Source organism: Hylobates moloch, unplaced genomic scaffold (genome assembly GCF_009828535.3).
Source record: "Hylobates moloch isolate HMO894 unplaced genomic scaffold, HMol_V3 SCAFFOLD_6, whole genome shotgun sequence".
NCBI classification, from domain to species: Eukaryota; Metazoa; Chordata; class Mammalia; order Primates; family Hylobatidae; genus Hylobates; species Hylobates moloch.
Window position 1 is genome coordinate 9,417,356 of NW_026652281.1, and position 17,116 is coordinate 9,434,471.

At 39.5% G+C, this 17,116-nt stretch overlaps 1 protein-coding gene across 6 annotated transcripts in view; it reads left to right on the forward strand.

Moving 5' to 3' along the window:
- Positions 1–17,116, forward strand: part of CDYL2 (chromodomain Y like 2) — a 240,981-nt gene that overhangs the window by 68,712 nt on the left and 155,153 nt on the right. For 4 of the 6 annotated variants that reach the window (XM_058440457.1, XM_058440456.1, XM_058440460.1 and 1 more), the window contains exon 2: positions 1,100–1,247. The exons of the other annotated variants lie outside the window; for them this stretch is intronic. In XM_058440457.1, coding sequence (XP_058296440.1) covers positions 1,173–1,247 — 75 coding nt within the window. In that variant the 5' untranslated portion in view covers positions 1,100–1,172. The remainder of the gene's footprint in view (positions 1–1,099; positions 1,248–17,116) is intronic. 6 annotated transcript variants of the gene reach the window in all.

The following is a 17,116-nucleotide window of genomic DNA, read 5'->3' on the forward strand; positions in this document are numbered from 1 at the left end:
TGATAGCTGGGTGTTCCACAGTCTCAAGGTCACTGGCCTATGTCATAAAAGGCTGGTTACTGAGGACAAGCTGGGAAGGTGACCCTTAGTCCAGCAGATGGAGCCACCTGGGGTGAGGAGTAATTACCTGCTTGAGGCCCCTGAGCTACTAAGTGCAGACCCAAGTCTCTGTGATTCCGAATTCCCTGCCTTGCCCTGCTCTCTCCAGCCTTGGATGTGGACAGGCTGTGTTGGAGGCTGGTCAGGGACCAAAACATTTTCTGAAAGTAGGAGCTGTTTGCAGCTCCATGACTGCAGGTTTCTTTTGGAGAGGCAATGCAAATGGAAGAGGTGGTCTGAAAGCACTGCCATGGCTTCAGAGTACTCTGTAGAGAGTCCAGTGATTATTGCTATGTGGTCCCTGAGAAAAAAACTCTATGCACAAAAATTCCTGGTGATCTTCTAGAGTAGACACCCAGAGCTCTAGTTGCAGCCTGGGGGCCATTTCCTGGGGGTCTGGGCTGCCTCTGAGAATTCCCTCCCTTCTCTCTAGCCAAATCACTGGAGCCTGATAGTATCAAACATGGGGATGGTATTAATCAGTCACATTCAATGAGTGCCCATTCTGTGCCAGGCAGGTAACTAAGTGCTTTGCATCAATTAGGTCATTAATTTTTGACAATGTGGTAGTTATTATTAACTTCACTTTACAGACGAGGAAACTGATGCATAGAGAAGGGGAAAACTTGTTAAACTCTTTAAGGATGTCACTCAGACTGTACTTTATTTTTGTCAGAAAAAATTTTAAATAATACGTGTAAAGGCTCATTGTAATATGGAGTAGAGACAATATGAATTTTCTTTGTGGCTTATTGGCAAATACAGTAGCTTGGGCATCATCTATTCTTGGTTGCCATGTTCCTCGCTTTTGTGGTTCATCTCACTTTGTTTATCTAATTGGAATCTCTTTTTCTGCCATTATTTTGTGTTCTTCTGAGAAGTGCTCACCTTTGAGGGTGAACAGAGGTGAGCAAGAGGCATGGCTGGGAGAAACAACTAAGTATCAAGGAAGAAGTTAAGGTTGGGAGATAAATGTGGCTTTTGTGATGATTTGACACAGGGCACCTTCATGGAATTGACGAAGGAAACAGAGGAGGAAGCTCAGTGCTCAGGGATCACCAGGAAGCCTTTGAATGGAGGGGCATCAACAGCATCATAGCCTGGGAGGAACAAGGATTGTCATTCATTGGACCATATCGTGGTGGCAGGTGCATTATGACTTCTGGCTTTAAATTGAAGACACCGTAGCACCAAGTTACAAAATTAGGAACGTGTTCTAGAGCGAATGTGTGATAGCATGTGGCAGTGATCCATTCAACATCTATATTTCCTAGAATACATTCCTAAGCTTAAGCAGGTATATCTGTGCTCCCAGGGCCCAACACAGTGTTTTTCACAAAGTGGGTGCTTATGCAGTAAACCCCCTTGAATGAGTGAGTTGAAGCCCCATGCCTTTAATTGTCAAATAGGCTGATTCCCTAGGAGAAAGGCTTCTCCTTAGCTGCCTTCCCAAACCTGCTACCCTATTCTGAGTTTCTGTCCAGTTGCTTTCCACATAGATGTCCTCTAATTACAGCTACTCTAGATCCACACCATGTCTGGTTTCCAAATCTTCCATCACCCTCAATGCATTAGTCTTTAGTGTTGTCCTCATGGCTCATGGATCTGTCTTAACTATCTCAACTCGTGCCTATGGAAAGTGTTCCTCAAAAACTTCATGGTATGGACACAAAGATGATTATGACCCCGAAGTCCTACTCCATGTAGCGTGGCTACCATGGTTCTAACTTGAAATCTCCTTGCCTTTCCCCGGCCCCCAACCAGGAATATGCAACAAGACTTATATATTGGCCAAATAAAGTCTCCGGGTAACTGTATTGAAATACAGAGCTTTGCATGATGGGATTTCCTAATATAGTCCATCAGAAGATAACTGATGTGAGATGCCCACCCAAGTATCTAAAGGAAGTATGGGGTCTTGGTATTACTAAATTCATTGACTGTAACTTTTTATAGACTTGCTAATCTGTTACCTTAATTCCTGGCAATGATTAGTTAGCAAAGCCAGTTTCCCATTCAGAACAATTTCTGAAAGGCCTTGTGGGTCTTGCCATGAGGAATAGACTTAATCCTGTTGGGGAGTCATTGCAGAGTTTTAAGAGGGGAATAAGATAATACAATTTATATTGTAGAAAGCTCAGCCTTGCTTCTGAGTGGAGATGAGATTGGAGGAAGGAGATTGAAGGGAGAAAATTAGTTGGGAGCCTTTGCAGTAGTTCTGGTTAAAGGCAATCACTGGATCTGTGATCTGTTAGAAGAGCTTCTTCTAACATCTTGAGAGTTGCATCACTGCGTTACTTTAGAGCACCTAAGGGCAGTTTCCTTTGTGGTGACAACTGCTTTACTTGAGTTTACTGAGAGAGCATTTGAGAAAAGGCACATCCAAGATACTTCATTTCATCTTGCTCAGATAGGCATTTCTCCATCTTGGCATAGTGGTGATGTCCCCAGGGCGATGGGACTTAAAAACTGCAGCTTCCTACTGTATATAAAGAGAGGACACAGATGTTTCCAAGGAAGTCTCCATAAACCTGTCCAGGGAACCTTGGAGAATGTTCAGAAATTTCAACATTTTTGGAATGTTAGAATAGGACAAAGCCATTGCAAGCCCAAATAGCATTATGAAACTCTTCACAGTGCTTCTACAAGATATAGAAAATGATTTCCAGCTCATTCCATCCCTGACCACTCCTCAGCCTGCTGCAACTGTGGCCCCTTTGAGATTCTTTGGGTAACTTGAAATGCACACAACAGAGATACTGCAGTAATATTTAAGAGCTTTTTTGACCACTGATGTTGTGAATCCAACTTCTTCATCTCCTCCTAACTCTGTAGTTCTGCCAGGGACCCTTGTTTAGAGAGGGGTGTAACCAATCCAAAGAAAATGTACAGACCTTAAGAGAGGTTAGTGTTTTTGGTAACAAATGGAATAAAAGGAAATTCTTACACCACTGTCTGCCAATTCAGTCATCTTCAAATCTCACGTAATGCCTGGATTCTTAGGCTTCCTTCTAAATGTTTTTGTACATTAATCTACTTAGTTATTTCAGGTATTTTAAACTTGTATTCATTCTTTGGTAGGTAAAATGTGCTCACGGTACAAAATTCAAAAGAAGCAAAAGGGTAAATAGGGAAAGTAGTTTCCTTCAGACATCTCCCAGACATGATTAGAGTTAGTTCCCAGTTTTGTGAACTTCATTCCAAGATATTCCGTGCATATTCAAGCTTATATGTTTATAGAGAAACCTTTTTTCTTGTTGGGGACAGTGTGTTTTTTTCTGTATTGCAACCTATGGTGATCAGAAGGCTCTTTCCAAGATGATGACTGAAAGGGCCTCCAAAGTTGAGTGTAACTTTTTATGCAAGGGGCATACCATATGTCACCGAACCCAAGATAAGAGGTCCCACTAAGACAGAAAACTGTGCCGCCAATTAAACTATGATACTCTCTCAATTGTAGAATATATCCTGATTTCAGAGATGTTAAAATGTGAAAAAAGTGTTTTCAGCATCAGTGAAATGTGGTACTTCATGTTCTCATTATTTAGTGCCATCCACACACTGTCATCATTATGGATTTCGTCAATAAAAATGATGACTCTCATAATTTGCATTATACCTGTCTATTTAATTCTGGAGAGAAAAGTGGCTGTGAATACAGAGCCTTGCACTATCCTTGGCCAAAAAATTTCTATCCTGTTTCAATCTGGGCTGACTTTCCTTGAGGCCTAGTGCATCTCTGTCACCCTGGATCCCCTTCACCATCAGCTTGGGGATCCTTTTGCCTTTTTTTTTTTAACTGTGCTGCATCTCTTATGTGTTGGGTTTCATGTATGCTCTTTGTTGATTTATATCCTTGTTATGGTGGAGCACATCCTCAAGTAGATTCTTCAGAAAGTTAGATGGAAAGTTAATCTTTTGAGATTTCACATTTCTGAAAATGTTTTCATTCTACTTTCTCATCTGATTGATGATTTGGCTAAGTATAGAATTCTAGGTTGAGAATCATTTTTGCTAAGATTTTGAAACATTGCTTCTGGTGTTCAGTGTTGCTGTTGAGAAATCTGAAGCCATTCTGATTCCTGATTCTTCCATTGTAAAACTTTATTTTCCTCCCCAGAAAATTTCACAATCTTATCTTTGAAATCCCCTTCTGAATTTTTATAGGGATATGTGCTGGGTTAGGTCTATTTTTGGTCATTGTGTGGGATTCCTGGTGGGCTCTTTGAATCTGGAAATACATATTCTTTGTTGTGGGAATTTTTCAGAATTATGTTATTGATTTCCTCCTTTTTAGTTTTCTGTTCTCAGTTTTTTGAACTTCTGTTGTTCAGCTGTTGGATTTCTTGGTCCTGTAAATTTCTTGCATTTCCTCTCTTGTATTCCTTCTGATTGTGTTACTGTCTTATATTTCAGAAGATTTCCTCAATTTCATCTTCTAATCCTTCTGCTTTTGCGCTGATGTTTTTAGTTTTCAAGAGCTTCATTTTTTGGTTCTGTGAATATTCCTTTTTTATTTCATCTTGTTCTTATTTTTGCATGTCAATTATTTTCTCTTGTCTCTTGAAAGATACTTATTTAATAGCTTTATGGAAGTATAATTTATGTACAACAACTTGTACATATTTAAAGCATAACGTTTGATAAGCTTTGACATATTTTACCTGGGAAATTGTCACCTCTGTCAGTCTAATGAACATACCTATCATTTCCAGGTGTTTCCTCTTGCCTCCTTGTAATCTATCTACTCTTTCCACTCCTTCCCACCCTCATTAACCATACTGATCTGTTTTCTGTCAGTGCAGATTAGTTTACATTTTCACAATTTTATATAAATGCAGTCATACAACGTGTACTCCCTTTTGTCTGGTTTCTTTCAGTATAATTACTCTGAGATTCATCCATGTTCTTGTGTGTATCAGTAATTCATTCTTTTTTATATCTAACTAATAGCTCATTGCTTAGATACAACACAACATATTTACCCATCACTTATTGCTGGATATGTGCCATGTTTCCATTTTTTGGCTTTTACAAATAAAGCTGCAGTGAACATTCATGCACAAGTCTTAGTGAGGACATATGCTTTTATTTCTTTTGGGTAAATGCATAAGTGTGGGATGGGGGAATCATATAGTATATATATGTTTAAGTTTTTAAGAACCTGCCAAACTATTTTCCAAAGTGGTTGTACCATTTTACATTCCCAGCAGGAATGGATGAGAGTTCCAGTTTCCCCACATTTAACACTTTGTATGGTCAGTATTATTAATTTTGACCATTTTTATAGGTGTATAGTGGTAACTCATTGTGGTTTTAGTTTGTACTTCTTTAATGACTACTGATGGTGAGATCTTTTTATGTGCTTATTTGTCATCTGTATACCTTCCGTGGTGGAGTATCTCCTCAAATATTTTGCTCATTTAAAAAAAATTGAGTTGTTTTCTTATTATGGAGTTTTATGAGCTCTTTACTCTAGATACAAGTCTTTATCAGATACATATTGTTTTCTCAGTCAGTGACTTCTCCTTTTTTAATGGTTTTTTTTTTAAAGCAAAAGAACAGAAGTTTTAACTTTGATGAAGTCCTATTTATCAATGTTTTCTTTTTTTCCTTTACGGATGATGCTTTTGGTGTCCTATCTAAGAAACCTTCGCCTAAGCCAAGGTCACAAGGATTTTCTTCTAGAAGTTTTAGAATTTTAGATGTTTTGTTTAAACCTATGATCCATTTTGAGTTAATTTCTGTATATGGTGTGAGGAATGGACTAGAGTTTGTTGGTTTTTTTCCATATGGATAGCCAGTTGTTCCAGTACCATTTGTTGAGAGGACTGTACTGTCTTTGCTGAACTGCTTTTGCTTCTTCGTCAAAATCAGTTGTCAATATATGTGTGGGTCTAATTTAGGACTCTTTATTCCATTGGTCTATTTGTTTATTTCTACACAAGTATCACACTGTTTTGATTACTACACCTTGTAATAGTCTTGAAATCAGGTAGGGTTAGCAATCCAACTTTGTTCTTCTTTTTCAGAAGTTTTTTTTGTTGTTGTTGATTTAGGTTCTTTTCATTTCCGTATGAGTTTTAGAATCAGCTTATCAATTTTTACAAAAAAAACTTGCTGGAATTTTGATTGGAATTGTGTTAATTCCATAGACTAGTTTGGAGAATTGAAATCATAAAAATATTGAGCTTATGACCTGGGAACGTGGTCTTCTTAGTTATGTAGGTCTTTAAAATTTTTTCTCAACAATGTTTTATAGTTTTCAATGTATAAGTGTTGCATATCTTTTATCAGATTGAACCTTAAATATTTCATATATTTTGATGAATTGTGAATAGTATTTTTAAAAATTTCAATTTCTGATTATTTATTGCTATCATACGGAAATATGACTGATTTTTGTATATTAATTTTCTGTCATGCAGCCTTACTAAACTTCTATATTTGTTCTAGTTGCTTTTTTGAAAGACTTGACCCAGTTATCTCCATAGACAAACATGTCTTCTTGGAATAAAATCAGTTTTACTTCTTAGTTTCCAACCTGAGTGCCATTTATTTATTTTTCTTGCCTGATTTCACTGAGTAGAACCTCTAGTAAATGTTGAATAGAAGTGGTAAGGAGGGCATCCTTGTGTCATTCCTGATTTATGTTTCACCATTAAGTGTGATGCTGGTATAGGTTTTTTTGGAGTTGCATTTCATCAAGTTGAGGAAATTCCCTTCAGTTACTAGTTTGCTGAAATTAAAAAAATCAAGAATGGATGTTGGACTTTGTCATTTTTTTTCTGTATCCGTCGAGTTGGTTATATGATTTTCCTTCTTTATTTTGTTAGTATGGCAGATTACATTGATTTTTTTGAATGTTAATCCAGCCTTGCATTCTGGGGATAAATGCCATTTCGTCGGGATGTAAATTCCTTTTTATATATTGTTGGATTATATTTGTTAAACTTGTTTGTAGAGCTTTTGCATTTATTTATATAATAGATACTTGTTTGTAGTTATTATTCTTATAATATCTTGAATTTTTGGTGGCAAGAGAATGAATTGGGAAGTGTTATGTTCTCTTCAGTTTTCTAGAAGAGTTTGTGTAGATTTTTTTTTTTTTGTTGTGAATCGTGTAATTCACCAGTGAAGTTTTTCTTGTGGAAAGATTTTTAAGCCACAAATTCAGTTTCTTTAGTAAATTAGGGCTGTTCAGGTTATCTATTTAGGCTCTTGAGTGAGCCCTGTCTTTGTGTCACTCTAGAAATTTATTCATTTCATATAAGTTGTCAAATTTGTTGGCCAAAAGCATAATATCACCTGATTCTTCTTTTAGTATTTTGAAAATCTGTAGTAATGTTACCTCCCTTGTTCCTGATACTACTTGGCATCTCTCTTTTTTTCCCTATTGATTTTTCTCATTGAATCAGCTTTTGGTTTCCTTGATTTTTAAAATCATGTTAATGTTTTCCATTTTATTAATTTCTCCTCTGATCATCATTATTTCTTTTCTTCTGCTTCTTTGGGTTTATTTTGTTCCTTTTTCTAAAAAAGTTTCTTAAGGTAGAATCTGAGGTAAGGTAGAATTTGAGACCTTACTTCTTTATTAATATAGGCTTTATCAACATCTCACAAATTTGATACATGGTTTTTTCATTTTTTAAAAAATTTATTTTTATTTTTATTTTTTAGACAGAGTTTCACTCTTTCGCCCAGGCTGGAGTGCAGTGGCACAATCTTGCCTCACTGCAAGTTCTGCCTCCTGGTTTCATGCCATTTTGGTTAATAGTGGTGTTCAGATTTTTCTATATCTTGATTTTTTATATATACTTATTTTTCTGGGTACATGTTCCATTAATTTTTGAGAGAGGTATATTTAAGATTTTTACAATAATTGTGGATCTGTCTCCTACTTCTGTCAGTTTTTGCTTTTTGTATTTTGAAGCTCTGCTATTAGGTGCATGAATGTTAAATTTATGTCCTCTTGATGAATTGGCCCTTTTATTATTATGAAATTACCTTTCTTTTCCCTGGTGATATACCTTGCTGTGAAATGTACAGTTGAAGATATTCAAATGGTCATTCCATCTTTCCTTTGATTAGTAGTACCATGTCCTATCTTTTTCCAGCCTTTTAATTTGGCTGATTTATGTCTCTGCATTTAAAGTGTTTTCCATGTAGCCAGCATATAGTTGGTTCTTGCCTTTTTATTCAGTTTGATAAACTCTTTTAATGGAAGTGTTTGGACCACACACATTTAATTTTGTTATTGATATGGCTAGGCTTAATTCTGTCATCTTAAAGTTTGTTTTCTATTTTGTCCTTTCTCTACATTGTTCCCCCCACCTTCTTTTATATTAGTCGAATATTTTTGAAGACTTGTAAATCTCCTTAGTTAGAAAATTAGCTGTAGAGTTTGCCTTGTTCTATTTTAGTGTTGCTTTACAACAGTACTTTCAATTTTTGATTATCTGGATATGTCTTTATTTTGCCTGCATTTTTAGAAGTTATTTTTGTGAGATATCAGATTCTTGGTTAAGGGTTTTTTCTTTTAGCTCTTTGAATATGTTGCCCCACTGCCTTCTGGCCTCCACTGTTTCTGACGACAAGTCAGCTATTAATATTCTTGTAATTCCCTTGTATTTGATGAGTCGTTTTCTCTACTGCTTAAAAGATTTTCACTTTATCTTTGGCTTTCAACATTTGACTATGATGTGTCTGGTTGTGGACATCTTTGCATTTGTTTCACCTAGAGTTTACTGAGATTTTTGAATGTATAAATTAGTGTTTCTTATCAAAGATGTATTCTGCCATTATTTATTTTAATATTTTCTCTTTTCTTTTTTCTCTCTCTTCTCCTTCTTGTACTTCCATTATGCAAATATTGATGTGCTTAATCGTGTCCCGCATTTCTCTAAGGCTCGGTTCATTAAAAGTTTTTTTTTCTTTTGGTTCTTTAGATTGTGTAATCTCTACTGACTTACCTTCAAGTTCACTGATTCTTTCTTCTACCAACTCAAATCTATTGAATCTATTGTTAAGCCCTGATAGGAATTTTTTTCATTTTAGTGATTGTATTTTCCACTCCAAGATATCCGTTTGTTTTTTAAATTTCTCTGTATTTATTTATATTTTCTATTTGATGTATCATAGTCATCATACTTTCCTTTAATTCTTTAAGCAGATTTCCTTAAGTTGTTTGAACATATTCATAGCAGCTGTTTTGAAGTCTTTGCTAAGTTCACCATCTGGGTTCCCTCAAAGACAATTTATATTGCTTGCTTTTCACTCCTGTGTATTTATCATACCTTCACGTTTCTTCTCATGTGTTGCAATTTTTGGTTGAAAACTGGGCATTTTAGATAATATATTGTAGGAAGTTTGGATACTGATTTGCTCCCTCAACCCCAGCCAGGGATTGTTGTTTTTGTTTGGTCATGTATTTATTTGTTTAATGACTAGGTTGAACGAATTCTTTAAAGTCTTATTTTCCCTGCAGTGTGCAGCTTCTGATGTTCCTACTCAGCATTTTCCCCTTGTTTTTATCCTTTAGTCTGGTTTCCTAGGGATTCCCCCTGGGTCGACATAAGCTACTTATTGGTCAGATTTTGTGCTTATGCCCCTTTAACCAGTTAGATTTTCATGCTCTGTCATTAGATTTTTATGTATCTTGGAGACTAGAGTCATTATAGTTTATTGTTCAGTCAGTTGATCAGAGATTGTGCTCCAACTCGTTGAACTAATGTGGCCCCCGCTCTTTGCCAATGCATCCAGGTTGGGGAATGCTTTCAGGTTTGCTCCACATCTGGCTCTGAGCAGTCCTGAGTATGTGCAACCTAATGCATATGCCCACGCTTCTGGCTTCTTGGGGATAAGAATGATCCTAGGAGAGCCCTCCTTGATGGTCTCTTTCCTTGGTGCTCTCTGTTAAGCTTATGACTGGTTTGCCACTTCATGTGTTCACTGGTTTCATGGAGCTACCAGTTCCCTCTTAACTGTTTAGCCACCAAGGTCTCCTTTGTTTTCAGCAGAGTCCTTGAGTATGATCTTAATCTGTGTCCTGTTCTAAATAAACTTGGTTCGCTAAGGCATGGCTTTAGGCTTGCCAGTTTTTATGGCCTCTTTCCCTTTGGGCAGAACTTTTACACCACTGCACTGAGGCTGGGGTTGGGAACAGAAGCTCACATTACCAGAAGTGGCACTTCCACTCTAAGCACGGGCTCTGAGGAAAGGGTGGTAGTACTCTAGTCTTCTCAGCTTGCCTCCAATGCCTGTAACCTCTACCCTATAAACAGTCTGGGTTGGGAGATGATTGAAGCCCCAGTATTCTGCTCCCCTATCAAGCTTACAGTAGAGTCCTTGTCCTACAAATGCAAGCTGGGCTGGGGAAGGGATCCTTAATCTGTCACCTGTGCCCAAGCATCAATAACATGGAGCTGCAGAGGGAGGGGGTGAGGGGCTTCTGTGGTTTTCCCTCCCTCCTGTAGTGCAACTAGAGCCCTAGACTGGGAGCTAAGGGGAGAGAGAATTCCTTTTTCTTGGCTGTACTGCCTATAGTAGCGATCATATAACATAGAGCTGAACAGGGGGTTGGGGCAGGTTTTGGATCTAATGCCACAGACTCTTGCTCTTATTACTGAGATGCTGATTCATAGTAGATATTGTTTAGTGATAGATATTGTTGATATTACTTGGTATTTTTTTTACTAGTAGATATTATTATTATTATTCTTTTTAGTGGTAGATACTAGTAGATTTTTTTTCTTTTTGAGACGGTCTTGCTCTGTTGCCCAGGCTGGAATGCAGTGGCACAGTCACGGCTCACTGCAGCCTCTAACTCCTGGGCTCAAGCAATCCTCCTACCTCAGCCTCTTGGGTAGCTGGGACTGTAGGCACATACCACCATGCCTAGCTAATTTTTAAATTTTTTGTAGAGACATCATCTCATTATGTGCCCAGGCTAGTCTCGAACTCCTGGGCTCAAGGGATCCTTCTGCCTCAGCCTCCAAAGTGTTGGGATTATAGGCATGAGCCACCATGCTTAGCTGTTTGTTTGTTTTGTGGTTGTTGTTGTTGTTGCTATTGATACTTCCTTATTTTCTGGTACTGCAGGATGCTCCAGGCTCATTTTGTATATTCCGTGTTTCACCCCTAGAGTCAAACATTTTTCTAAGAAGCTCTTGCTCCTTTTATTGGAGAATGATATTAGAACCAAGAACTGAATGCTAGGTATTATTCATCTTTTTCTTTGTGTTTAGGCTAACAAATAGTTGCAGTTTAATGAGGAAAGATGCCTTGGCTGATCTTTCATTCAGTAAATACGTATTGAGTGTCAAGCTTTGTACTTGGGATTAAATTTTTAATTGTTTAAAACTTGCTCTAAATAGAACTTCAGTTTTAAAATACATAGCAATTAGAAATTCCTTCATAATTCAATGTTAATTTAGTAAAATGTTACAGTAAATTACAGCAGGATTTATACAGTTATTGTTTGTTGTGCCAAAATCAGTCTCTTTTTTTTTTTATGAAGTCTTTCATTTCATTGTTGGCTTTAAAAACAAATGCTTCTTGTTGGGAGAAAACCTATGGATGTATATTGATTTGAGTTACAAAGTGTTCCTCAAATCCCTTTGCAACGTGTATGTGGAAAATTTCAAATGTACACAAAAGTAGAACCTTATACTGAACTCCTATGAACCCATCATCCTGCTTCAACCATTTGAACTCATGAGCAATCTTATTTCATCAAACCTGACATTGTTTTCTGGATTAGCAAATTATTTTTGAACTTAAAATAGATGTCACTGTCTTTTTGTGACTCAGACATACATAATGGAGGAAGCTTAAATAAATTCTAAGGAACACTTAACAGTTGGCCTTTTTAAGAGCAGGTGAGTGACTAAGTGTCATCCCACTTCAGAAGATGAAAGCTTCATGCCCGAATGTCTTAGAAGCTGTGGGTTGAATGGCACCAATAATATTTGTAACAAGTGAGAATTTGAAAAAAATGAGGATTCCCTCATCCAGGTCGTAGAATTCAGATTCCAGTCCTCTTGAATAGCAGGGAGTGTGCTTGTCGCTAAAGCGCGTTGCTCATACTGTGGTTGGCTGGCTTTCAGGAGCAAAATATGCCGAGTGTTTTTTCAATTCAGTCTGGATTAGGGTTTCTCAGATCAGTCAAACAGAATTTCTTGTGGACTGCTGGAACTTCTGCATGTAGCTTAGGCCACAGCAACTAAGTGTAGCTCTTGGACATGAAAGTAAGAATTTGAAATGTGTGGACTGAGATTCGTAGACTGTAGGATGAGATTTGTAGACTCAGTTATCCAATGAATGGTTCCTGATCATCTACTGTGGGCCAGGTGCTATGCTGGGGACACAGCAGTGAACGGGACAGACATAGAGCCAGCTACATGGGGCTTGCAGTCTAGGGGTAGAGGTGGATCGTCACCATGAATCCCACAAATCGCTAATTACCATTGTAATAAGTGTTGTAAAGGGATAGAAAAGGGTGCTCAAATATGAGGGTCTCCAATTTTATCTAAGATGTCAGGGATGTCAGGGAAGATGCTCCAAGTAAGTGACATTAAACTAGGACTGAAGGAATGAATAGATGTTGGTGAGGCAAAGTGTGTGTGTGTGTGTGTGTGTGTGTGTGTATGTATGTGTATGTATATGTGTTGCACAGGTGTATGGAAGTTGAGAGTGTTCCAGTGAAAGGGAACAATGCCCACCAAGGCTCTGTGGTGGGAAAGAACAGAACATGTCCTTGGAACCAATAGAAGGTGACTCAGTTGAAGTGTGGTCCAGGAGTGGGGCAGGCAAGTGGCATCTAGACCATGCTTACCTCAGTAGACTGCTCAGAAGTCTGGATTTCATTCTTAGTTCAGTGGGAAACCACCAAAGGGTTTGAGGATAGGGTCTTACAGAGTTGGCTTTACAGTTTAAGAGATTCCCCTGGCCACCCTATGAAGAGCACATTGGCCATGGGTCAAGACTTTAGACAAGAAGACCATGTGGGAAGCTGCCACAAAGGTCTGGGTGAGAGGTTTGGTGACTTGGTGATGCAGAGAAGTGGGTAGATCTGAGATGTAATTCACAGTGTTAGTGTCATGACTTTCAAACTTTCTTGACTGTGAACTATGGAAAGAAATCTATGTTGTATCATGGGCCTAGTACACAAATGCGTGTGTGTATATGTATGTGAAACAAAGTCTTCATAAAACAATATTACAGGCAAGACACACTGATATAGTTCATGCCAGGTCATGAAGTGCCACATGTGTGTCATGTGTGTGTTGTGTGCTTGAGGTGGGTGGAGAGTGTTATGGGACTTCATGAACTATGACAAGGAGTCAGGATCTTCATGCTGCAGGGAGTAGAATAGCTCCAGAGTTTTACAGATTTTTTCTTTGAGAGAGGGAACCTTAATGGCATAGGAAAAAGAGCCACCTGATAGCAACGCTAAGACTGAAATAATTTCTCTAGGTCCTTCTGCTCCATTTCTTCCTCCTCCTCCTCTTCTTCTTCCCATCTTCCTCTCTCTCCTTTCTTTCCTCTTCCTCTTTCTCCCCCTCCTCTTCCTCTTTCTCCCCATCTTCTTCCTATTTCTCCCCCTCCTCTTTCTTTCTTTTCCTCTTCCTTCCCCTCCTCCTCTCCTCTTCCTCTTTCTCTCCTCCTCCTCTTCTTTTCTCTTCTTTTTTCATCTCCTCTTTCTCTTTCTTCTCCTTTCTCTTCCTCTTCCTCTTTTTCCTTCCTCTCCTCTTTTCCTCCTCTTCCTTCTCTCTTCCTCTTCATCTTCTTTCTCTTCCTTCTCCCCTCTTCCTCTTTCTCTTCTTGCTTCTTCCTCTTTCTCTCCCTCCTCTTTCTCCCCCCTTTTCTCCTCTTCCTCTTCTTCTCCACTCCTCCTCCTCCCCCCCATTTCTCCTCTTCTTCCTTCTCCCTTCCTCTTCCTCCCTCTCCTCTGTTTCTTCTTCTTCAGCAGGAATTGGCAGACTTTTTCTACCAAGGCCGGAGAGTAAATATTTTCAATTTTTCTGGTCATTTTGTCCCTGTCACCACTACTCAATTCTACAGTTTTGAAAGTAGCTATTGACAGTATGTAAACGAATGGCACAGATGTGTTATCAATAAAACTTTATTTACTGAAACAGCTGATCGGCTGGATGCAGCTTGTAGGCTATGGTTTGCTGACTTCATCCTAAGGAACGTGGGGACTATCCTGTGGAATTAGTATCTCATTGGGATAAGATCAGTGTGCTGGGGCATGGGGTCAGTCTTGCCTGGGCTGTGGTGGCTCTTGGGTGAGGCTGACACTTGGAGAGTTTGCATTTGGGGAGCCTGGAGTTTAGAAGCTGGAATTAGGGTTCTTACTTAGAAACATCCCAGCTTGCACCCCAGATTCAGCCACAGACAGAATGCAAACTGTAAATTGAATGTTCATCTCAGCTCCTCAGCACTGCAAGGCCGAAGCCGGACTTGATGCCAAACTAGGGTTTACTTAATACAACCCTTCTGGGCACAGCTCCCTGTGTAGGAGCCATACATAGGTGAATGCAGCCTTTGTGCCAGGAGGAAAAGCTCCTGAGAGGAGATGCCTTGAGATGGCTTCTTGGGGCTGCTTTTTCTCTCTCCAGGAATTCCTGGGCCTAAACCGCACACCTAAGTGCACTTGGAAGCAAATGGCTAGCCCAGGGAGGTGCCTGTGGTGGGTACATAGTGCACAGGGACTGTAGAAAGCGCCCTGCCGAGTGTGGCAGTTCAGAGGCTTCACCCTGCAGCAGAAAAGGATCATGGCCCCACGGCCCCTCTGTGTCTTCTCCTTCTGCTCTGCTTGTGGAAATCCTCCTTACCCTCTAAGGGCCAAGTCCTGAGTCTTCTCCTCTATGGGGACTGAATCTGCCAGTCAAGAATAATTTTCCCTCTTGTGAACTCAACCCTTTTTATGTTGGAAGCTTAGGGCACCAAGTATGCTCATGAGTAAGGCCCTAGTCTGTCTCCTGGCATGGATTATAAAATCGAAGAGTGCATGGACTGTGGTTCATCCATCCTTGAATTCCAGCTCCTAGCCCTGTATAAAGAAGGAACACAGTATCTTGGAGAGTCAGTGTAGGGTTTTGAAAAGGGCCTGGTCTTCAGATGTCTGTCAATTTCTTCCTCTGTAACCTTGGGCAACTTTGACTTTTTGAATCCTCAGTTTTCTAATCTGTAAAATGGGCCTAAGAAAACTAGGCTTAGGTATGTTCTGACAATTACAGAAACAATATACATGCAGCTTGTGTGCCCATTCCGTTGTTGATGACTTTGCTGTTGTTGGCTCGATAAGGTATCTCATCCAGAGGAGCTGAGAAGTGTTTGGGAGATCAGGGTGAGTTCCTGGGTAAATTCTCAGGACTCAGCACTGTGTTTGCTTTCATTGACTCTAAGACATTATAGATTATAAGTTGCTCTGTTATTTTGTGTACCTCTGAATAATAGAATCACCTAGTGAGCTTTTACACGTCTTGGTGCCCAGCCCTGCTCCAGACCAATAACATCAGTAATTTAGGGGGTGGACATTGGTGTTTTCATTCACTTATTTATTCATTTTATCCATTTTCTTCTTTTTTTTTATCAGTATTTAAAAACCTCTTTAGGTGAGTCTATTTTGCAGCCAAGATTAAGAATCATTGTACTTTTAGAAGAAACACTTCTATTATATGATGACTCAATGCTTCCTTATCACTGGGAATTTTTATTTTGATTTGTTTATAGAGCCCTTTTAGACATTTTGTCAGGTTCTGAGGGGTCCATAACCACTTCCTCCTCAAAGAAGGGTCTCTCCTGAGAATTCTATAACAGCTAACAGACACCAGAACTGGGTGGTGCTCAGGACCTCTTCCTTGCTGTGCCTGGAATACAGTCCCTGAATTTGCAGCCCAGCAGGTTCAGTGAGTTTGAGGAGAGGTGGACAGGGCAAAGGAACTGTGGGGACTGCATGGCATCAGGAGAAGGATGGGGATGGTCACCGGGGAGGGCACAGAGCGGCTGTGTCTTCCATGTTCCCTGTGGTCGCTGCTCAGTCCTAGAGAAGCTGAAGGGTGGCCGAGCTGGGCCATTGTTAGGCACGCTTGATTTCAATCCTGATTACAGAGATGATAAAATGGGAAACTGTGTATATTTTAGAATCAGTGGAATATGGTGGATCACGTGCTAGATGTAAACCTGCTTGGAAGAAAGTGGTCACCAGCAGCTTGGCTTTGCAAAGGATGACTGGGCTCCTGCAGACAAGGCAGAACCCAGAGCTCAAGAAGCAGTTTGGAGGGTCATGATCGCCAGTCTCCCAAATAGTCACTGATGGAAGGACTCCCCCATCTGATACCATTTTGCTGCCCAGACCTGCTCATGTCTTGGAAAAGAAGCTGGTGAATCAGGGATGATTTTGAATCCAGGCCCCAGTGTGTGTTTGCTATATGACTTCAGGCAAACCCTTTAATTTTTCTGAGCCTCAGTTTTCTTAGCTATCAAATGGGAATGAGTCACCACCTCAGAGGACTGTTGTAAGGATTAAATAAATTACTGCAAGTGAAATATCTAACATGTGCAGACAGCAAACAACTGGCAAATGACAGTGATTGGTTTCTTAGCACTCTTATTCTGTCATTGGTTGTTCTTAGTAGCATTGGGATTTTTGTACTTCTTGCTTTGGTCAAGAACTGGGGGCACTGTGAAAGAAGCCCCTAACTGCCGGGGAGGAGCTGACATTTTCCTGGGGTCTTGGCAGAAATGTGTTTACTGCACTTAGGGTCTCTCCGGGATGCGCTCATTATTTTCTCTCTGTAGCCACTTCCTTATAATAAAATGATGTGGGTTCTCTTTGGTTATTTTAGTCTATTCCCTTATTTAAGATAAGTTACCCCACTTGTGACTCTAAATAAAGCCTTTCAGCAACCACACATGCTCAATTTCTGAAGCGGACGGCTCTCAGGGTTTATTTTTAAACCAGAAACATTACAAGTGGTAGCAGGATTCCCAGGCCAGCCCACTGAAA